General features: G+C 36.8%; 2 protein-coding genes across 3 annotated transcripts in view; one reads left to right on the top strand and one right to left on the bottom strand.

Moving 5' to 3' along the window:
• Nucleotides 1-23,940, bottom strand: part of Ift74 (intraflagellar transport 74) — a 102,164-nt gene that overhangs the window by 50,668 nt on the left and 27,556 nt on the right. For both annotated transcript variants that reach the window (XM_029561538.1, XM_008828956.2), the window contains 5 exons: nucleotides 22,151-22,199; nucleotides 19,091-19,189; nucleotides 18,842-18,902; nucleotides 15,310-15,369; nucleotides 14,001-14,062 (listed from right to left, as the gene is read on the bottom strand). In XM_029561538.1, the coding sequence (XP_029417398.1) occupies nucleotides 14,001-14,062; nucleotides 15,310-15,369; nucleotides 18,842-18,902; nucleotides 19,091-19,189; nucleotides 22,151-22,199 (331 nt within the window). The remainder of the gene's footprint in view (nucleotides 1-14,000; nucleotides 14,063-15,309; nucleotides 15,370-18,841; nucleotides 18,903-19,090; nucleotides 19,190-22,150; nucleotides 22,200-23,940) is intronic.
• Nucleotides 1,233-8,647, top strand: Lrrc19 (leucine rich repeat containing 19). The gene is made up of 4 exons (XM_008828955.1): nucleotides 1,233-1,313; nucleotides 5,818-6,328; nucleotides 7,426-7,608; nucleotides 8,319-8,647. Exons 1-4 carry the CDS (start codon nucleotides 1,233-1,235, stop codon nucleotides 8,645-8,647), a joined length of 1,104 nt encoding a protein of 367 aa, XP_008827177.1.

The following is a 23,940-nucleotide window of genomic DNA, read 5'->3' as shown; positions in this document are numbered from 1 at the left end:
AGAAAATCATTCCAGATGATCCAATACTTAATTCAGGAAGTTCTACAAAGAGAAGTATTATCAATGGAATAATTCGGAAATTTTCTCAGTACTGAATGATACAGCTTTCAGACTGAAAGGAACATCCAAGTACCCCAAAAATTTAATTCTAATCTTAGAAGCTTTGAAGGTTAGAAAGAAATAAGTCAGATAAGGTGACGAAGAATTGGAGTAACATACTTACTCAAACTTAAAGGCAATGGGGCAATGGTCATCTATAGTTTAAGAGAAAATTATTTCAATTATATTCAATTTCTAGCCAAAATCTCTCAAAAAAAAATCCCTATTATGGTCCTTCTTGAAATTATGAGTCTCCACTCAAGAAAACCAAGACACAGAATTACAGATAACTGGAATCTGACAGAAGTTAAAGAAAGTCTGTATGTAAAGTGCAGAAGTGAACTATACCAAAGTCAGTCTACTAAGCGGCTTCTCTGGACTGGTATGCAGCAGCAGACTCTAGGGAAGACTTTGTTTTAAGCAGGGAACACTGAGCAAATAACACACATCAGCTACTGAGAGTTTTGCTATAGGAGAGCATGGGAATAACTGGAATAACTTCATGGCAAAAAACATGGAAAATTAAAAATGTGGGGGGAAAGTCCAATTAATTTAGAAGGAAAAACAGCATAAAATGGAAAAAGCAATCATGACTCAGTAGCCAACAATTTACCTGAACTTGTGATATTATAAATCCTGAATACCTATCTAGTCGAAACTAAGTAAGCTGGGAAAAGAATGTTCAACGTAGTGGAGATTGAGGTAGAGCATATTTGAAAGAAAGCTAAAGACTTTCATCTTCTGCCATTATAAATCAATGGACACTATAAATATATGGCACCTAAAATTGAAATATCAATTAGTATGAACCTAAATATATACTTAAGTACACATGTATTCATAAATGTACATTTCTCTGCACTTTCTTTTATGTACATATATATTGAAAAATGTAATACAATTGCAATTTCTTCTAAGTGCTTTTCATTAGATCTGAAACAAATGAGACACCACAGGAGTTTTCCAGTTGAAGAACAGATGAGCATACAGGATGGCAAAGGGCAATGTTTATTACTTCACATTTTATGAATTTTAAGGATGTAAAGGAGGGAAGAAAATCAGTACATCCTCAACAATCTCTAACGTCCTAGTATCTTGCTAAGATATGTTTCATTTTCTGTCAGGCCTGCGCTATGAAAATCCCACGCATCACGAGCTTGTTCTGGCCCTTCTCCATGCTGCTACTATCTGACCAAAGTAGAATGTCTGAAGCAGTAAGTTCTTATGGCTAAAGTCGTGAAAATGTTTTTAAACACACACTTTCTACACATATAGTAAAATCTAGAAAGGCATAAAGCAAAAAAAGAAAACTGAAAATCCTCAGTGGGTAAAGGCTGTCACCAAGCATGATGACTTCAGTTCAGTCACCAGGATCCACTGTAGGAAGAGGACACTTACTCCTCAAAGTTGTCCTCCGACCTCCATGTGTGCCACAGCACACATGTCCTTGAACTCACACACACACACACACACACACACACACATACACACAATCATACACACAAAATTTAAAATAAAATTTATTTTACAAAGATTTTTCTAACAAAAATATTTTTAATATTTTATTATTTTTATTTTATATGTATGAGTGCATTGCCTGCATGTAGGTAAGTGCACCCGTGTCGTGCAATGCCCACGGTGGTGAGAAGATGGAGTCACATCATCTGGAACTGAAGTTATAGACAGTTTTTACCCACAATATGAGTGCTGAGAACTGAACCCAGTCTATAACCACTCTGTAAGAGCAGCCAGCACTCTTAACTGCTCAGCCATCTCTCCAGACGCTCAAATAAAATTATTTTTAATTCAAGTTTATTTAAACAAAAATATTAATGTATAATGGCAAAAACAAATATTGTAAATAAAATATTCTAATCCCTTGGAAGAATGATTAGTTGGATGATTAGTTAGTTAAGCAATAGGCTAATGATACTAGAAAATAATTAAACATACATTAATGCCATGATAAAAATAAAATAATGTTAGAGATTACTTAATTCAACTTGACCCCAATTCCCATTCTCCGCTTAAAAAAAAAATACTGGTGGAAACTAAGTTGGACATTATGTCTTAATATTTTGACTTCAATATGCTTACAATTTTGAATGTATATGTGTACCTATCTAGTTGACAAAAATTCTAAAATCTACAATGATTTTTAAATTTTTATTCTTTAAAGATTTTTCAATTTTTTTACTGAATTTTTGTGCATTTCATGCAACACATCTTGATCATATTTAGACTTGCTACCTACACTCCCCATACCACCCTGCAACTACTTCCATGTATTCTGTCATATATGCTAAGGCCTATCAAGTCAAGTTTGTGTCACTCAGTGTGAGTGCATCAACCTATCTAGCACCACTTCCTTAAAGAACACCAACCTCACACAGCAGGGATCAACTGCCAATAGTACCTCAGCTAAGGTTGGGGCTTCTTCCCCACTTCCCCACTTCCCCGCTGTGTTTTTGTCTGGTTTGAATTTGCATGGGTCTTGTGCATGCTGTTAGATTACTTACTAAGGTCATATGAGCAAATTTCCAGCTGCCTGAAAAACTGTTTCCTTGTGGTCATCCACCACCCCTGCTCTTACAGTCTTTCCACCTCCTCTTCCACACAACAGTCCCTGAGCCCTGGGTGGCAAAGGTAATACAGGAGTCCTATCCAGGGACACACACATTTTGCAGTCTCTTATTCTCTACATTTTAGCTGGTTGTGGTTTTCTGTGTTAATCACCAGCTGTTGCATGTGGAAACTTTGTTGCTGAGAGTTGTGAGACACATAAATATTCTATTTGGCCCCTGCTCTGCTATGTTCCCTGAGCCCAGAGAAAAATATATTAGTTCAAAAGTCTGCTGAAAAGTGTATACAATATATGTATTAGTGCATGTGTATAGCTGAAGGCTATATAACAAGAATCACAGTGTCAGACAGGAGAAACCTCTCCTCGAGTTGTTGGTCAGTCAGGGTAGTCGAAAACTTCCAAAATAACAGACTACTGCCACAGCCCTAGATTGCCTCCCAGAACTTGAGGGTAAAACCCTATTGTCGAAGATAGGACATACTTCAGACATAGGACATGAAGCAATTGAGCTGGAAATGAACTAGAAGCCTCCTCACTGAAAATAAAAATTCTTTATCTATGTATACTAAAATTCTGTGATCTCTGGGCAAAATCTTAATCTAACAAAAGCAATCTTTTATAAATTAAAAACTGGCTGAAGGGAGCTGGAAAGATGGCTCAACTTACAAGCAATTGCTTGCTGCTCTTGCAGAGGATGGTTCAGTTCCAGCACTCCCATAACTACTCACAACCACCTGTTACTCCGGTTCCAGAGGATCAGCACTCTCTTCTGGCCTCTGTGAGCACCAGGCACCCACATGGTAAACATACATACACACAGGCACTCACACATTAACACATATGAAACATAAATAAGGAAGCTAATTAAAGTAGAAATCTGCAACTTTTCAATATACAGTCAGAGATCAGTTCCATTACATAAAAAAACAGAGTGTAAAATATAGAAAGGAGACAGGGAAGCTGGGGGGGTGCCTTAGTGAATAAAGGGCTTGCTGTGCAAGTATAAGGCACTGAGTTACATCCAAGGCATCAAGTGATAGCCAACATTGACCTCTGGCCTACACACATGTGTGCACACACACACATGCACACACACTCACACACATGCACACATATACCATATATCCACAAATAACAATAAGAGTAAAATAAAATGGAATGTTCCTGGCAGCTAACAAAACTCCACTTCCAGGAGAGCTGATGCCCTCTTCTGACTTCACAAGCATTGCATAACACAGGTTCAGTTACATACAAGCAGGCAATACGTTCATACATATAAACATAAAAAACAATTTGAAAAATAGACTGCAGGATGCCACTATGGCTAGAGCTCCTGTCTAGTGTGCTCCAGGCCCTGGGCTTAATGCCCCGTGCTATCAAAAAATTTTTCTGTAATATAGGAAATTAAGCCAGTTGTGCTAACCTTATGTCTGTAATCCCAGAATGCAGGAGACTGAGGCTAGAAGATCAGGAGTTGGCTAGCCTATGCTACATATCAAGACCCTATAGCAAACAAAAGGAAACAAAAGAAAACCCACAGCAACAAAAAAAGACCACCATGTCAGTCAATAAAAGTAATAAAATGTGGGTTGCAGAGATGGCTAAGCACTTAAGAGCACATACTACTTCTGCAGAGGGGCCAAGTTTGATTCCAAACACCCACATCAGGTAACTCCAGCTCCACGGGAATCTAACACCTCTCGCCTCAGTGGACAACCGTTCTTGTGTGCACATACCCACAGAGAGATAACATTAATTTTTTAAAAACTAAAAAACTGTAAATGCAAGAAACTTTAAAAACTCAGTGATTTAAGCCGGGCGTGGTAGCTCATGCCTTTAATCCCAGCACTTAGGAGGCAGAAGCAGGCGGATCTCTGTGAGATCGAGGCCAGCCTGGTCTACATAGTGAGTTCCAGGTCAGCTGTGGCTGGCTACAGGGAGACCCTGTCTCAAAAAGACAACAAACAAACAAACAAAAAAAAAAAACCTCACTGATTTAAGCGTGGAACTTATGTGGCTGCATTCTTACTAACTACAGAGGCAGTGAAGAACTATGTCTTTGAATTTATACATAAAGAGCATTTTAGCACACATGGCTCATTAGATTCAATCATGACTCAAATTCTAATGTAAGGGAAGTATTTACTAGCAAAACAGCAACTTGTGAGCTGTTAAAACAACAGACGTTGGGGCTGGAGAGATGGCTCAGCAGTTGAGAGCACTGACTGCTCTTGCAGAGGACCCAGGTTTGATTCCCAGCACCCACATGGCAGCTACGAACCGTTCTTAACTCCAGTTCCAGGGGAATCTGAAGCTTTCTTCTAACCTCCACAGCACTGCATGACACGGGTACACTCACATATATGCAGGCAATATACTCATACACATAAGATAAAAATAATAAAATATTTTTTTTTAAAGGCAACAGATGTGGTTGAGCAGGCTTTTTGTTTGAGACAGGGTCTCCCTATAAGTCACAGCTGGTCTGGAACTTGATATGTAGACCAGGCTGGACTGACAAAGAACTGCTTGCTTCTGTCTCCTGAGTGCTGGGGTTAAAGGCATGTCCCACCATGCCCAGCTTGAGCATTGCTTTTAATTATTTAATAGCTTATTTATGTGCTGTTATCTCCATAAACTTCAAAATCTGTTATTTTTTAATTTCCCCATAAATGTCTACTCTGCATGCCAGAATATCAAACAAGGTCTTGGGTTGTTTTATTTTTTGACACTATTTAGCCCAGGTTGGCCTTGAACGTGCTATTCTGCCTCAACCTCCCAAGTGCTAGGATCACAAGCATGTGCTAACATGCCCAATTAAGTGAACAGTATTGTTAGTTGCCTTGTATTTCTGTAAGTAGAAATAGACAGTATTTCTTCTTTCTGTAACACTTAAGTAGTAAAAGAGGTATCTGTGGAACAAAGTAGGCTCTCCTTGCTTGGCTGTATCAGAATGTCCTCAATCCTCCATCTTCATAAGGAAAGAATGCCATCTGCTCTTCCTTTTCCACATCAAAACAGATGTTTCACAAAATGATTTCCTTCCAACCTTTGAGCTTAGACATGTAATTCTGAGAAATTCCGTTAGTTTTTCCAATTAAAGCACTTCTATTTTTTTTTCTTTTCTTTTCTAGGAAGTCAAATACAATTTCACTGAAAAGAATTATTCTTTGATTCCAGCTGGTATCAATAATGTTACCATCCTTGATCTCAGTTATAACCAGATCACGCTGAATGTTTCAGACATAAGGGTGTTACAGATGTATTCTTTACTCACAGAGCTCTACTTGATTGAGAATGATATCACTGTCTTATACAATAATAGTTTCAGTAATTTATCCAACCTAGAACTTTTAAATATCTGTAGAAATTCTATCAGCATAATTCAACAGGATGCATTTGTAGGCTTAAATAAACTAAAACAGTTACATCTTTGCCAAAATGAAATACTACAACTAAATCCTGACATGTTTGTGCCGCTAAACAACCTGAAAGTTCTGAACCTGAAAGGCAATTTGATAAGCTACTTTGATGGACCACAACTCCTTCATCTGGAATTAATAATCTTATATGGAAACCCATGGAATTGCACTTGTCGTCTGTTCAACCTGCAGAACTGGTTGAATACATCAAATGTGACGCTAGGTAAGCTATCATACTGTAACTCAAGCAAAACCAAAATGTGATTAACTTCCGATGTTCCACCCTAGAATCTCTCATTTTTAAAAAACAATCTACTGGGATTGGGGTATAGTTTAATGGTAGGCACATGCCAATCATGCATGAAGCCTTGAACTTAATCTCTAGCACAATTTAGACAGACAGACAGACAGATCCTGGAAGAAACTGCTGAATAAATGCTCTCTCTCATCCTGGGGTGTCAAGTGGTTTAAATGTTTTAGGTAAGAGAGAAAATAGCACTGAGCATGCAGTCAATAGGTAAAATTCATTCTGTATGTCTGACATGGTATAGCACATGCCTTTAATCCCAGCACACAGGAGGCAGATGCAGGAAGATCTCTAAGTTTGAGGCCAGCCAGGCAGGTCTACATAGCAAGTTCAAGACCAGTCAAGGCAGGATATTCTCAAAAAAGAAAAATTTTACTTCTATTAATTATTTCCTATATATTTTTAGGCTATCTTGTCGCAGAATGGGTATAAAGAGGTACCTTATTTGTTTGGCTGGTTGGTTGTTTCTGGCACTGGGGATTGAATTCAAGATGGCTTTATTTGTTAATACAAATCCTGTACTGCTTGAGATTCAATTTACAACTATAATCTTTTTAAATATTTATTATTTTTATTTTATGTGTCAATGTGTATTACCTGTATGTGTCTAAGTGCACGCATGTCATACAATTCCCACAGAGATCAGAAGAGAGTATCAGATTCCTCTGAACTGGAGTTGCGAATGGATGTTTGCCGCCATATGGGTGCTAGGAATCGAACCTGGGTCCTCTGCGAGACCAGTCAGTGCTCTTAACCACTGAGCCATCTCTCCACCCTTGTAGCTATAATCATAAAACTTTCCTAGTATACAAGCTACACAATAAACAGATACTGCAATTAAGCTGTATTTATACCAGGAATATACCTCACCCCTCCTTGTGCTGACAAACAAATGTATCAAGTTACTTTCTTAAAATACCCTTAATAGACAGATATAACAAAAAATCTAAACAAACATTATATTACCAATCATTTTAAGTTTCTATAATAAATCTTTATTTCTTCTTTACTAGAAAATGAAAATATTACCATGTGTCACTATCCATATGACCTAAAGCACTACAGCATCAAAACAGCACCCTTCACCACTGAATGCCATCCAAAATCTATTTCACCTATAACTGAAGATCTTTATACTCATTTTCAATCCAATTCAACATTCAGTAGCTCTTTAAACAACGCAACACAAAGTTCAGGTAATGTATCAATTAATGTATTACTATTGCTGAAGGTGTTAACTAAATGAAGAGTTTTATCCCTCACCATCTTTAGCTTCTACAAACAATGTAAAAGAATAGTTTTTTATCTCAACAGAAGATGTACAAAATAATGGAATTCGAACTTGGGCTCTATTAGTCATTACACATATGCTACTGCAGATTAGCTAACTTCTTGAGTCTTCAACTTAGTCAAGACAATTCTTAACAAGTCAGCAATGGTCTTATGTGAAGGAGTTAAAGTACCTACAAAGATGGCTATGGGTTGGGCCAGACGCGTTCTGGATTTTTTTTAATGTGTAGAATTGTATGTACATAGAAGAACCCTGAGATCCAGGTCTAATACAAAATTCATTTGTTTCAAAAGCAGTACATACATCTAGTCTGAAGATAATTTTATGCAATATTTTTAGTGCACTTGTGTTGTAACTATGACCTGCCACTTGAAGGCTGCTATGGAATTTTCTACATGTGAAATCATGTTGGTGCTCAAAAAGCTACCAACTTTGGGGTGTTTTAGATTTTTAGATTAGGGTTGTTCAACTTTGGGCCATTTTGGGAAGATACCCTTTCAGTACACTTTTCTTTAGCGCCTTAGTAATTTTTACCCAAAGAAAACTGTAAAGTATGTTTATTTCCAATACTATATGATTTCTGTCAAGCTAAAATTTCTCTCTTTTCCCTTTAAGAACATGAGCCTCTTGGAAAAAGTTGGGCTTTCCTTGTTGGTGTCGTCCTAACTGTACTGCTAACATCATTCCTCATCTTTCTTGCTATCAAATGCCCAATATGGTATAATTTTCTGCTTAGCTACAGTCATCACCGCCTGGAAGAGCATGAAGCAGAAACCTATGAAAACGGTCTTGCTAGAAATCCAGGTTCTCTTTCACAAATAACAGACACAAACTCTGAAGACACTACAGTAATATTTGAACGCTTGCATTCATTTGTCGTAGATGAAGATGGGTTCATTGAAGACAAGTATATAGACATCCATGAACTATGTGAAGAAAAATAAGTTTTTCATGTTAGAATTTTTAAAAAAATGGTATCTGTCTACTCATAGCTTAAATATGAAGATTTTTATTTGACAAACTATAGCCAATAGATTAGTTCTGATTAGCATATTATGTAAATAATATACAATTATGTTTTTACTGCATTGAGCAAGCAGGGCCAAATGCAATACCATTTTGGCTAAGTAAAAGATGCACAGTTATCCGGGCGTGGTGGCGCACTTCTTTAATCCTAGAACTCTGGAGGCAGAGGCAGGCAGATCTCTGTGAGTTCAAGGCCAGCCTGGTCTACATAGTGAGTTCCAGGCCAGCTGGGTCTACTGGGAGACCCTGTCTCAAAAAAAAGACAAAAAAAATATTTAAAAAAAGACGCACAGTTAATCTACACCACCAGCATCACTATTGTCAACAACACTCAGGAAACCACAGATTAGTAAAAAGACCTAATTATTAACTATTCAGAGTTCCATATTAACAAATACTTGCAATGTCTTATGTATTAAATTATATTAAAATTCCAATCAGCAAAGAAATATAGATTGTAGGTTTAGATCACTAAAATGAGGACGAGGGAGCTCTGACTATATTCATAGATTGGTTTTGTGCTCAGAAACTGAATTCATAGAATTGGAAAAATATCTTTTGGGTTTCCTGGATTAAGAAAACAAAATTTCCTCAAAATTAGTAGTAATTTAAAGCACAGGGAAATGTTTAAGTATTATCACTAATAATCACTCCTGCTTTTTTTTTTTTTTGGTCTTTTTGAGACAGGTCTCCCTGTGGCCCCAGCTGACCTAGAACTCGCTATGTAGACCAAACTGGGCTTGAACTCACAGGGATCCACTTGCCTCTGCCTCCTGAGTCCTGGGATTAAAGGTGTGTGCCACAACACCCAGCAATAATTACTGATCTTTGTAGTGATCACTAGAAAAGATTCCACCATCATACATGATCACCATAGTTTAATATTGCCGTGGTCCTAAAGCAGGTATCACAATGAGTTATGCATTTTCTTTTAAAAATGCACATTCTGTATCTCTCTGGAAGATTATCATTCAAATTGTTCTATGCAAGAGCTAAAGAATCTTTAGGTCTTCCACATTGTTTTCTAGAGCATTAATTTCCCCAAAAAAACAATGATAACCATCTATAGACAAAGAAAAAAGGACCTGTCAAATGACCATAGGAAACTCTAAATTGAAATAAAGTAAACTAAGATTCTTTACTATGCTAAATCTGAGACTTTACTTACTAAACTGATCTCTGATAATTCAAGAACCAAGTATTAAGAATTTTTGAAGAGGGCTGGGTGTGGTGGCACACTCCTTTAATCCCAGCACTCAGGAGGCAGAGGCAGGTGGATTTCTGTGAGTTCCAGGACAGCTGGGGCTACAGGGAGATCCTGTCTCAATAAAAAAAAAAAAAAAAAAAAAAAAAAAAAAAAAGATTTTTTTGAAGAGTACTTACCATAAGAAAGACCAGGACTTAATCTCTATAATCACAGACACAGACACACAGACACACAGACACACTTTAAAAACTTATTTAAGGCCAGCATGGTGACTCATGCCTTTAATCCCAGCACTTGGGAGGCAGAGGTAGATCTCTGTGAGTTCGAGGCCAGCCTGATCTGCATAGCGAGTGCCAGGTCAGCTGAAGCTACAGGGAGACCCTGTCTCAAAAAAACACACACAAAAAAAAACTTATTTAATAACCAAACTCTTTCTTGAAGGTAAATCTACTAAGAGCTTAGAGCACACAGGAAACACTAGCCCAGTACTATCACAAAAAGAATGTATCTATAGTGAATTTTTTGCCAATTCCCTTATAATGAATTGGTTGCAAACATAATTTTAATAATTTATCTAAGAAAAGAATTAAGAACTAGCAAAATCTGTATTTTAACATTCTGCATGTGGGGAAATTAAGTATATTTATCTCTTTCAGAGAAAAGGCTATCTGTAAACACTGTAATATGCTTACAGATGAAATAGTGTAACACATTCTGACTCTCTTCATCAGACTATGTGGTTGGAGCACAGCTGGAAACGTGCTGACAGGGCTGCAAAACGGGTATGTGGGGATACAATGCTGCAATTGTGTATGTTCTGATATCTCTTTAATAAAGTTTTCAAAAGCATGTACTTAATAACTTCTTACCCAAATAAAGGGACTAATAATGAATATCTTGTCATAACCCACAGAATAATCTTTTTATTTTTTATTTTCTTTTAGTCTTTTTGAGACAAGGTCTCCTTGTAGACACAGCTGGCCTGGAATTCCCTATGGAGACCAGGCTGGCCTCAATCTCACAGAGATCCACTTGTCTCTGTTTCCCAAGTTCTGGAATCAAAGGTATGCACCACCACTCCCAGACAGAATAGAATAGTCTTTATAAAATAATATAAACAGGGGCTGGAGAGATGGCCCAGCGGTTAAGGGCACTGACTGCTCTTGCAGAGGACCAGGGTTTGATTCCCAGCACCCACATGGCAGCTACAAACTGTCCTTAACTCCAGTTCCAAGGGAACCCGAAGCCCTCTTTGACCTCCGCGGTATTGCACGACGTAGGTGCACTCACATACTTGCAGGCAATACACTCATACACATAAAATAAATTTTTTTTTAATTTTTTTAAAAAGTAATATAAACAGGGCTGGCAAGATGGCTCAGTGGTTAAAAATGCCTGCAACAAAGCCTAACTACTTGAGTTCAATCCCCAGGAACCATTTCTTGCCAAGTTGTCCTCTGACCTCCACATGTGCACTACAGTACACGTCACATGTCAACACATACACATACATATGCACACACAATAAATGAAATGTAATAAAAACATTTTGAATGTTATATAAATAATACATTCAGTTGAAATGTCCACTGAGGGAAAAATATACCCCATGAAACAAATGAGTCTTTATAATGCATATTCTCTGGTAACAAAAAGGATATGAATATCTTATGTCATCAACTGTAAGTTGTTCTAAGTCTCAATTTTAAAACATAATTAAGGTGACTTTTTTAACCTATCATTCTGCCAAAATATCATTTCTTGATTATAAGATATAAAAACTACTTTGAAGAATATAGTAAAATGAAGCAATAAATGTCTTATATTCAACAGCTTCTTATTATTGGGTATCTAATAAATATCTGACCAGGTGAAGAGAAATAAATGAACTTTATTATAACTCTACATTTAAAGGCAACTGATCTTGACTAATACCAGACTAGCAAAGGCAGACATAAGAATCAAAAGAGAATCAATTCAAACAGATATATGGCTTGAATTAACATCAGATATTGACTATTTAAACATTGTTACAATAACATGCTGAGTTTGCTAACTATAACCAGCTTACTGTGGATAGGTTTTCCATAGTAAACCAGGGCATCACTCCACACTACATGATGGAGAGAGCTTAATCTTATTGTGGATAGGTTTTCCATAATAAACCAGGGTGTCACTCCACCTACATGATGAAGAGAGCTTACTCTTGCAAACTATTCTCTAACATTCACACACATGCCCTCCACCCCACAAAAGAAATAAAAGTCCTGAGGATGTCACCAAACAGTTTCCAAACTGTTTGTGTACTTTTAATTAAAGCTAATGTTCTGGATTCTCCTGTATTTTTTAGGCAGAAATTTAAGTTAAGAATAAAATTATTTATTTCTGAAGTTTACCACGTAGTAGAATAGATTCATTTCATAGGCTACTGGCCGTCCCAGTAACAGTAGGCTACCTGACAACACATTCAGAGGGACTAAGAAAGGCCATACCTTGAGAAGGCAGATGGAAAAGCTTCTATTTTCAATCTCTACTTTCAGCAATCATCAGGATTGGCTGCAAGTGCCTTTACCCATTGAGCCATCTTGCCAGCTCAGATTACAGGATGTAAATAATTTTTTCTTTAATCAAATGAACCAAACAAACAAAAATCTGCGGAAGTTTTAAACATTTTAGATTACGTTTTTGGGTGAAATGTCTGTAAACCATAGATAACAGTATTTATTCATCTTACCTGGTTATTACAGAACTTTTGAAATAATGAAATAAATGAGGACCTAAATGTTCTAAATTCTTTGAAGTATTAAGGGGTATGGCTTATCTACGTATATATAATTTTTCTAGTACCTAGAAAGTATCTTATATACAGTAAATAAATGACAGACATTTGCTAAATGGATTTAAAGCCCGGAGAAAAGGGAGGATGAGAGGGAAGAAGGAAGAACCTTTCAAGGAAGCGTTGCCTATTCTTTGTCCAAAGGAAGAGGCTGCTGGGATTTTCAGTTTCCAGGAAAGCTTTCTATGGCAGCTTCAATGATAGGGAAAGGAACTCCCTTGTTTCTCATCAACAGAGGAATTTTATTTCTTTTCCAAATATTTCATCATTATATTTAACAACCTAGTCTTTATCAAGTATAAAGCACTGTGTAGGAGCAGCATGGCAGTGTATTTGGTGTTACTAAATGTCAGTAATTCTGGTTAATAATGATCCTTGATCTGAAAAAGATTAACAGTAATAAGCTTCTGGGACAGAATGTGTTGTGTATGTTTATACAACATGGTTCAATTTTGTTTACATTGTCATACACAGTATTTAATAAGGATAAAAACTGATTTTAAAAAATTAATTTTTAATTTACATTTATTATTTTTGCATGGATTACTATTGCTGCTACACTTTAAGAACAAAGTCAAAGCTAGTTGGTATTTAGTCTTTATAGAGAAGTTATATATAAACAAACATTATCTATAGAAGGCAAAGAAAATATAATCCTCATAGGTGTCAGCTAGATAATGTACAGTGCCTACTGACTAGTAACATCTTTCATTAAAATGGGGCTAATACGTCACAAGTCAAACTACCTAAAGGCTAAAAGTATAAGTGGTAGATATAAAGACATTATTCATCTTAGAGTTTAACTTGGTAGAAACAGAAATCATTATTTATATAATTGAGTAGTCATTTTCTTTGTATAAAATTTAGCTCCTCAGGGGTGAGATAGGATGTATGTTAAGATAAATTTGATAGTAAGATGCTATGGGGAGCTGGAGAGATGGCACTTGCTGCTCTACAGAAGACCATGGTCAGTTACCAATACCCTTATGGGGGTCTAACAGCAGTCTGCTAACTCCAGTTCCTATGGATTCAATGCCCTCTTCTAGCCTCCATAGGCATTGCATGACACAGGTACACTTACATACATGCAGGTACAACACTCATACACACAAAGTTAAATAAGAGAAAAATTAAATTTTTTTCTTATTAAGGAAATAGTGACTCACAAGTTATACCATCTATCAAAACTCATTTATAAATATTTGATTTTTAAACATGATGAACTTACGCTTGTCTTTCGGTAAATATGACATCCATACTTTGTGTTTCTCGATCATTTTGAGCTTTAAGCTGTGTAAACAGTTAACATAAAAGTTAGTAATAAAAAAGTAACACCAAACAAAATTTTGTAAAGGTTACTCTGGAACTAAAGGAGATTATTATAATAATGCCACAGGAAAAAACTAAAAAAAAAAATTCATCTAACAAAGAACACTATCAGATAAAACAAACTTGCCTTCTATATAGGCATCATACACTTCATGCCAAAAATACTCATTGTTCTTTAGTGATCTGTTCAATAATTCAATTTAAACTTAATTAATTTATGTAAATGGTAGTTCAACAACATATTGAATGCTCAATAAATATTTGATTAGCAATATGCTGAATTTGGAAGCAACAGGATTTTGTTCTTCAATCATTCTTGATTTACTAAATACTCCTAGATGACTCTATATATCCAGACCTGAACCCAGATCCCAAATAACAGACCAAAAATTTTTTAAAGTCTTTACTTTTTATTTCTTCCTATACAATAAATAGCATTAAAATACACTTTTTAGTTTCTGAAACTGAAAATAATTTACTAAATAAGATTTTAGAATCCCAAATTTAAGTCATTTTTAAAATTCTATTTTCATAGAAGTCTTTGGTCATGTAAATAAACTATGTTATATAATTGTTATATATTGTCATCCAAATTTTAAGATGAAAATAAGCTGGGTTTTTTGTTGTTGTTGTTTTGTTCAGTCTTTTTGAGACAAGGCCTCCCTGTAGCCCTAGCTAGCCTGGATTCGCTATGGAGACCAGGCTGGCCTTGAACTCACAGAGATCCGCCTGTCTCTGCCTCCCGAGTGCTGGGATTAAAGGCATGCGCCACCATGCCCGGGTAATATGTGGTTTTTAACATGAACACAGAACACAAGTTCTCATTCACCAATGTCATCATTTTGTCTGTAACATATCTATTCATTTTTCTCTGTTATAAAAACTATGAAAGAATATTTTTAAAGACACTATTTCCACTAGGCTTTCAACATCATTTGTGCAAAAACTAAAACAGAAACAATGTTAACTAATATACATCCAAGAGGCATAGGTGGTACTTGCTGAGTGCAAGCTCAGCTCAAACCAAGTTCTACTGACACATACTGGAGCCTCAACAGGAAGAAGGCAAAGCAGCGTCGAAGGGAGCTCGACTGCGGCAATGATGCTCATCATCAACATGTCACGTTACCAAGCTACCTCTAGATAACTGCTTCATTTGGAGAATATGTTTTATGTACAGCTACTGCTTATATTTACAATTTTCTTACCATGTTGTAATCATTCATTACTTCTTCCATTTCAGTACTGGTATTAAGTTTATCTACCAACTAAAAGCAAAAATACAGAAAAAAAAACATCATTTTATTACCCTTAATGTTGTGGGTAAGTCTTAATCTATTAATATGTTAATATTACAGAGTGTCTTATTTTCTAAGATAAAAATACAAATACATTTTGAGCTAAGATTAAAAACAATACTGAAAAAATGAGCATAGTATCCATTTGGCCAATAGGGCAGTTTTAGTGTGGAGAAATAATGAAATGCTCTTCCTATACATCACCCTTGAAGAGCTTCACCTTCTCTAAAAGACCAAATTTAGAAAGGTCTAAAACAGAATGAGCTTTTGGAAATATCTGCCACTCCTATTTTTCCCCTCCAGGAAAATACTAACCAATTTAACAGTTCATATTACCAAAAATGTAAAACAACTTTTCTTCCCTAAAATTAAAAAAACAATAGAGAAAACACAAACAGCACAATAGTAAGTCTAATTCCTAAGTTAGGCAATGATATCAACAGCTAACCCAGTATTTACTTTACCCCAAACAGTGCTTGAGCCTGATATCTGTAGGAACACAATTTTCACAACAGTCTCTGAAGTATAAATTATAGTGCACATTTTAAAGAAATTCAGGGAGTAATGGAGCCAGAATTTCAATAAAAGGTTAATCTAAGTACCCGTTAAAAACAAACTATTTAGGTATAGTTGATGGTAAAAGACTAAGTAAGCTTTATTAATATTACATTTATAATTTTTTTTTAATTTTATGTGTATGAGTGTATTGCCTTAAAGCATGTAAGTGCACCCATGTCATGCAATGCCCATGGAGATCAGAAGAGAGCATCAGATTTCCCTGGAACTGAAGTTACAGACAGTTTTAGCCACCATGTGGGTGCTAAGAATCTAACCCGGTCCTCTGCAAGAGCAGTCAGTGCTCTTAACTGCTGAACCACCTCTCTAGTCCCAATATTTTTAATTTATATATTATATTTTATCCTTTTGGGGGCGATTTTGTTTGTTGTTATTGTTTCGAAACAGGGTATCACTATACAGTCCAGGCTGCCCTTGAACTCTGAGAGATCTGCCTGCCTCTGTCTTCCAAGTGCAGGCATGTACTGCCATGACCAGTTTATATTTTAAAATGCAGTATCCACCATTTTTTGTATTGTGATAGAAACTAGTGCTAATAAGACCTAATATATTTGAATCCCAGTTATATGTAAAATCCCTAATTAAATGCTTTCTATTTAACAGATATTAGCTCATTAAAACTATAAACAGGACCTTTTACATGTCATTAATATTTTTATATTATTTACTTAATACATTTCATCATAAGCAAAAATGTTTTATTTAATATTTAAATATCCTATATAAAACTATTTTTATTCAAAAATACATCTCTTAATTTTCTCATAATAGAACATCAAGGGCTAGAGAGAAGGTTCAGCTGAGAGATGCTCTTGCAGAGTACCTTGCAAAGTTCAGTTTCGAGCACCCAGTTCAGGCAGCTCTCAATTGTAACTCCAGCTGCAGGAGATCTGATGCCCTTCCCATCTTCTGGCCTTAAATGGGCATCTGCGCTCATGTGTACATACCCATACATACACACATGATTAGAAATAAAATAAAATCTTTAAAGCAACAAAGAAATAAAAAAGGGTGCTAGAGAGGTTGCTCAGTGGTTAAGGACACCTGTTCTTCCAGAGGACCCAGGTTCAATTCCCAGCACCCACATGGTGGCTAACAACCATCTGTAACTCCAGTTCCAAGGGATCCAAGACCCTTTCTGACCTCTGAGGGCATTACATGCACATGGTGCACTTCCATACATGCAGGCAAAACACTCAAACACATAAAGTATTTTTAAAAATGAAAATAAATAAAATAGACTATCACTTACTAAAGAAAATCCTACTTTATATTAGTTCTCACAAGGTGTTTGTTATAGACTGGAATGATCAGAAAATTTAAGAACCATAATATACTATAATTAAAAAAATTTTATTGATAAGTATAATATAACAATATCAAGTAATTAAATCATAATTTACCTAAATGTAAAAGTGACAAAAGCTTGTCAGTGTCATGAAATCAAGATACCATTACTACTGAATGTACCTAAGGAGTGAGAGGGAAGAAAACTCTGACACTAGAAATGTTCTTGGAGGCATTATCACTCCAAAGACAGAGATAGTTCCAGCATCACCAAAGTGACTGTTTCTTTGTAAAAGTCCACACTGAGAAGCATTCTTAGTGGAGCTACATCTAATGCATGGACTCTAATTTTGATAGCACACACAGAATAAAACATGCAGATGGGGGACTGATCTGTATGCTAATAATTAAATGCTTTATATTTCATGATGCCAAGACTCCATAGCAAGGTAAAACGTGTTTTGGGTGTTTTTTGGGTATCTGTGGGGGGGGTTGTTTTGGTTGGGTTTTGTTTTGTTTTGTTTTGTCTTTTTGAGACAGGGTCTCCCTGTAGCCCCAGCCGTGCTGGAACTCACTATGTAGACCAAGCTGGCATCAAACTCACAAAGATCTGCCTGCCTCTGCCTCCCAAGTGCTGGGATTAAAGGTGTGTGCCCCACGCCTGGCTTAAAACGTGTTTTTAAAGCAATGGAATTATGCATACCCAATAGATTGTAATGGGGATGTTTTTTGTTGTTGTTGTTTGTTTTTGGTCTTTTTTTGAGACAGGGTCTCCCTGTAGCACCAGCTGTCCTGGAACTCACTATGTTTACCAGGCTGGCCTTGAACTCACAGAAGTCTGCCTGTCTCTGCCTCCCAAGTGCTGGGATCAAAGGCGTGCACCACCATACCTGGCTGTAATTTTTTTTGTTTTTTAATCACTATTTAAATAGTTCTGGGGGTAAAAGTTTGCACACGCTTTGTAAGTGAATGTCTTTTTCAAAAAAACTGGCGGCTGGCAAGATGGCTCAGCAGTTAAAGGCACCTGCCACCAAGCTGGTGACCTGAGTCGAGGATCCCCAAGATCCATAAGGTAGAAAGAAAGAACAGACCTCCCGCAAGTTGTCCTCTGACCTCCATGCTATGCACATAAATCACACATGCCCATATACATTTTTTTTTAAAAAAGTAGTAAGTTCTATACAACTTTTTAAAAAAATCTGTGAAATAGATTTTTAAATAGAAATTCGTTCAAACTCACTTCTAATTAGAAATCCGAATCACAATAGCATTTTTCACCAATAAGATATACAATAAAAAGGTATGACAACAGTGTTGGCAAAGGAATGGGGAAACAAAGTCTTTATGCCCTGATGATAGTGTAAGTGGATTCCTCCGTAAGATAACTGGCAATAAGCTATCAAAGTTGAAAACCCCTTGCTGACCCCTTTTCATGGTGGCATATGACTTTAATCCCAGCACTCAGAAGGTAGAGACAGAGGCAGGCAGATCTCTAAGTTCATGGCCAGACTATTCTTATGATTTTAAGTGGCAAAAAGCAAGACAATAAAGGGAAATTCTCTCAGAAAAGAGGAAATACCATGTTGTAGTCTGCTAGCTGTCCTTGAAACTCTTTAATTTCAACAGCTAAAGTTTCTGCTCTGCAAACAAAAACAAATACATTCAGAAACACATAAACAGATCAACATTAAGAATATTATGGACAATGCTCACATGTTCAATAAACTTGGTAGTATGAGTTCATAATAATGAATGAGTACTGAATTAATATTCAGGGGTATGAATTCATAATAAAGATCTTGAATGTTTTAGCTGTAGAATTACTCACCTCTTTTCATATGACAAATACACTGAATTTTCTTGATTGTACATTTCTATTTCTTTCTGAAGTTTATTAATTTCAGTTGTAAGTTCACTTATTTTACTTCTAATTGAAAAGAAAGAAAAGTCAGCAATATTTCTCAGAAAGATTCCTTCCACTTAAACACAATACACTTTTCTTAACTGTGTAACAATATAGAGTTTTATAAAATTCATTTTAAAAGAGTTTCTGGGACTGGGGAGATGGTTCAGAGCTAAGAGCACTGGCTGCTCTTCCAGAGGACCCAGGTTTGAATTCCAGCACCCACATGGCAGCTAACAATCATCTATAACTCCAGTTCCAGGGGATCCAATACCCTGTTCTGGTCTCCACAGGCTTTGCACAAACCCAGATTCACTTCATACACGCAGGCAAAACACTCATACACATAAAATAAAAATAAACCAAAAAAAATGTTTAAAGAACAGTTTCTGGGGTTTATGTGGCTAAGAATAAGGGCCATCTCATCTTATTCCATTCAACTGATGAGAAAAATAAACAAATACAGATTCTCTAATTACTAAGAAAGATGAAGCAGGACCAGATTGGAAGTCTGGTCAGGTTGGTACAATGCACTGGCAGACGTCCACACCAAACTGCTATCCTCACATCTACGGCTTCAAGTAACACTGCTGACATTTTAGGTCAGTGAGTGATAGACCTGGGGGAGGGGCTATCTTCTGCACTGTACGATACTTAAGAGCATCATTGATCTGGATGTCGGCAGCATCTTCTCCTAATCCCAACTGTGATGTTCAAAAATCTATGCATAAACTATAAAAGTTTTGGGGGGTAGGGGTGGGGGGGTCACACCAACTGAGAACATGTTACACAATGATCAGGAAGAGTTCTGTTTCTTCTTTTGAGTAAAACATGACTGGACATCAGAGAGCTATCTGATGGCCTTACTACATTTATTCTTTAACTTTGAGAACCAATTAAGGGAAAATTACCCTTTTCTATGTTGCTTTTCTAGGAGTTTAAGAATCAAAAAACACCCAGGTAATTGAAAAACAAAGAATCAAGACAAATTAAATTTAAAAATAACAACAAAGCTTTTAGTGTTGTGATGAGAGAACAGATTAAATGAAATGGAAAGAGAAAGATAACAACAATAAGCCAAGAAGAAAATTAAGTGAGAAAATCAGAAACAGGAGCTGGTAATGGTGGTACATGTTTATAATCTCACCATTCAGAAGGCAGAGGCAGGAGGATCACAAGTCTGAAGCTCCCTACAAAGTGAGTTCCAGGATGAGCCTGGGCTACAGAATGAGACATTGTTTCCAAAAACAAACAAAACAAAACAAAACAAAAAAGAAAATGGAGCTAGGACACTAGGTCACCCAAGGGAGAACACTGTTAGGTAGAGAGTAATTTTAAAAGCTCTTCATTTAGGGGTTACAGAGGTGGCTCAGGAGTCAATAGTACTGGCTGCTATCGCAGAGGACCTAGGTCTGGTTCTAGCACCTACGTGGAGGCTAACAAGCATCCTTGACTATATTTCCAAGGGATGTGAAACCCTCTTCTGGCCTCTGTAGGCATTGTACACATGTGGTACACTAACATACAATCAAGCAAAACATTCATACACACAATTTATTTTAGTTTTTAAAGGCTTATGAATTAGTGAAAATGAGGGCACATTTGTAGCAAATGACCAAATTATATAAAACTTTGTGCTGATTAAGGTACTAGAATTAGTATACACGTCTTATTAGGTATAATCAGTGATATTCAATTATATGAATAATATATTCAGAATAATATTTTAAAAGCAAAATAGATTTTTATCATTTCATAAAAAAAGTGAACCTTAGCTGGACATAGTGGTCTACACCTTTAATCTCAGCCCTTAGGGGGATGAGGCAGGTAGCTCTCTCTTGAGTTCAAGGCCAGCCTGGTCTATATAGAGATAATTCTAGGTCAGCCAGAGCTACATAGGAAGACTGTCTCAAGAAAAACAAAAAAAGTACTTTACGCTATGATTTGAATGTCTGTGTGTCCCCTCGTAACTTCACATTGAAACCAAGTCCCAATTTTATAGTATTAAGAAGCAGGGCCTTTAGGAGGTAATCCAGGCCTTGAAGCAGGCCTCCATGGATGGTAGTGCCTTGTGAAAGGGCTAGAGGGAGTTATGGTAGGCCCTTTGTGGTTCATTCACGATGTGAGGATAACTCAGTGGTGCCACCTATAAGGAACAGACTCTTCCCAACTACCAAGCCTCCTAGCACCTTGGTCACAAGACTTCCCAACTTCTGGAATTATGAGAAAAAAATTCCTACCATATATAACTTAACCAATCTCAGCTGTTTTATTATAGCAGCACAAACAGAGACAGAATATATAGCTCTTACACATACATAACTACGTAAAAATAAGAATTGCAGGGTAGGGCGTGGTAGGCAGTTTAGTTGGTAAAGTACTTGACCTGCTAACATGAGGACCTGAGTTCAATCCCCAGAGCCCATGGAAAAAAGCTGAGCATACTGGTACATGCTTGTAATCCCAGTGCTGGGAAGGCAAAGCCAGGCAGATCCCTGAGGTTCACAGGCAGTCAGTCTATTTGGCAAGCTCAAGACTGGGAGAGATTCTACCTCAAAAACAAAGGCAGGACCAGGTGTGCTAGAGCACACTTCTGATCTGAGCACTTGGGAGGCAGAGGCAGGCAGATCTCTGTCAGATCAAGGCCAGCTTGGTCTACATAGTAAATTCCAGACCAACCAGTGCTACATAGAAAGACCCTGCCTCAAAACAAAAAACAAAAATGGACAGTGCCTGAGGAATGATACTCAAGCTTAAATTCCAGCCTCCACATGCACCCACATACATACATCCAAACACACGCACACATACATGCATGTACATGTACACAAAAATCTCAGTCTAATTGAATTATCCTATCTACTCTGCAGTACAACCTAATAACCAGAAATTGTAGAATATAGAATTATCCCTAGAAATCAAAAGATAACTAATTATTGTAGTAAGTACACAACTAAAACTTCCAGGATCATGCATTTTACATACCTAAGAAGTCCAAGATAGTAAGACTTGTCTAAAATTTGCCTCTGGGGACCTAAAAATAAATGTTTTTTAACATGAATATTAATGTCCTGTTTCAAAATGGACCAGAATAACAAATCCAAAGCACAACCATGACTGCATGCCACAGTTCTCAGATAGCCCTCATGAACACCTCAGTACAGGAAGAATCACTGAGATGAAAAAGAAAACAAGTGTCCTAGAGTCCTGACACAAAGGAGGTCGGAACTGAATCAAGACCACCAAGATGGGACTAGACACAGGGCAGACTGGCTAAATGGAAGCTGAATCTAACGGAGTCTAGAACAGAGAAGTCTAAAACAAGCTTTTGTTGTTTTTTTTGAAACAGGGTATATCTCTATAGCCCAAATGGCCTGGAACTTACTATGTAGACCAGGCTGGCCTTGAACTCAGAGATCCCCCTGCCTCTGCCTGCCAAGTGCAGGGATTAAAGGCATGCACCATCATACCCTGCTTACATTATTAACTTTTAAGCAAAAATGTCTAAATAATCTACTTAGTAAGTTAGGTGGTATTATTAGAAAATTTACATCTCCTGAAAGAAATGCCATACTCATAAAATACAGTTGTGAGGTTGGCAAAATGGTTCAGTGGGTAAAAGTGCTTGCCACACAAACCTGAAACTCGAGTTTGATCCCTCCAACCCACAGAGCAAGGAGAGAATCAACTCCAGAAAGTTGGCCTCTAACTTTCACACATACACATGAACACACACAAACATAATTCAAAAAATTAAAAAGTACAGTTGCCCCTTGGTGTCTGAAGGGGACCAGTTCGAGGACTTCAGTACAGACATCCAAGTCTCTGACATAAAGTGCTGCAGTATTTGCACATAATGTATGGATCTCATCTCACACTACTTAAAACCATCTGGACCGGTTATAATGCACTATATTGTTTGGGGAATGATGACAAGAGTAAAGCCTGTGCGTGGTCAGAAGCAGGCAGAGTTTTTTTCTACTTTTGATCTGCAGCTGGTTGAATCCCAGACTGGCTGCCATCCGTGTATGTAAAGGGTGTCTTCAGTTCTGATAAATCATTTATCACAAGTTAAAAAAAAAAAAAAAAAAAAAAAAGCTAGGGGCTGGAGATGGCTCAGTGGTTAAGAGCACTGGCTATTCTTGCAGAAGACTCGAGTTCAAAATGGCAGCTAACAACTAACCACAACTGCAGTTCCAGGGGAACCAATACTCTCTTCTGACCTCCACAGGCATTGCATGACACAGATGCACTTACATACATGCAAGCATAACATTCATACAGATAAAATGAGCCAATTAAAAGTTTTAAAAAGCTATACCAAAATTTTAATCAAAGTCTAGTTTATAAATACCACAGATCAAATTGCTAAACCATAAAATATACTGTATTAGAAGCTAGGGTTGGCTTAGCATACACAAGGCCCTACATTCAATCCTTACCACACACACACACACACACACACACACACACACACAAAAAAAAAAAAAAAAAAAAAGCCAAAACAGTTTCAAGAGGTGTCTCTAACACCCAATACTTGAGAGGTAGAAGCAGGACGATTAGGAGTTCAAGATCATCTTCAGCTACATAATTGAGTTCAAGGCCCACCTGGGATACATGAGACCCTATCTCAACAATAAATACGATATATTATTATAACTTAAAGAGACACATAATGATACAGCATCGATTTATTAGTCTCCCTTCCTTGCTTATTATAATGGAGTATAATCAGAAAAAACAGTAGCATTTCTTAACTTCTATGAAAATTACAA

The sequence above is a fragment of the Nannospalax galili genome, unplaced genomic scaffold (assembly GCF_000622305.1).
Source record: "Nannospalax galili isolate Female #2095 unplaced genomic scaffold, S.galili_v1.0 scaffold52, whole genome shotgun sequence".
NCBI classification, from domain to species: Eukaryota; Metazoa; Chordata; class Mammalia; order Rodentia; family Spalacidae; genus Nannospalax; species Nannospalax galili.
The sequence above is the reverse complement of the archived record's forward strand: the minus strand, read 5'-3'. Positions and strand labels throughout refer to the sequence as shown.

What these genes read in the sequence shown, in the direction of transcription:
- Lrrc19 (XM_008828955.1), top strand. Translation starts at nt 1,233, where the DNA reads ATGAAAATCCCACGCATCACGAGCTTGTTCTGGCCCTTCTCCATGCTG. An exon ending in AAAGTAGAATGTCTGAAGCA is followed by an intron (nt 1,314 to 5,817) that starts GTAAGTTCTTAT and finishes TTTCTTTTCTAG; the next exon opens with GAAGTCAAATACAATTTCAC. An exon ending in TACATCAAATGTGACGCTAG is followed by an intron (nt 6,329 to 7,425) that starts GTAAGCTATCAT and finishes CTTCTTTACTAG; the next exon opens with AAAATGAAAATATTACCATG.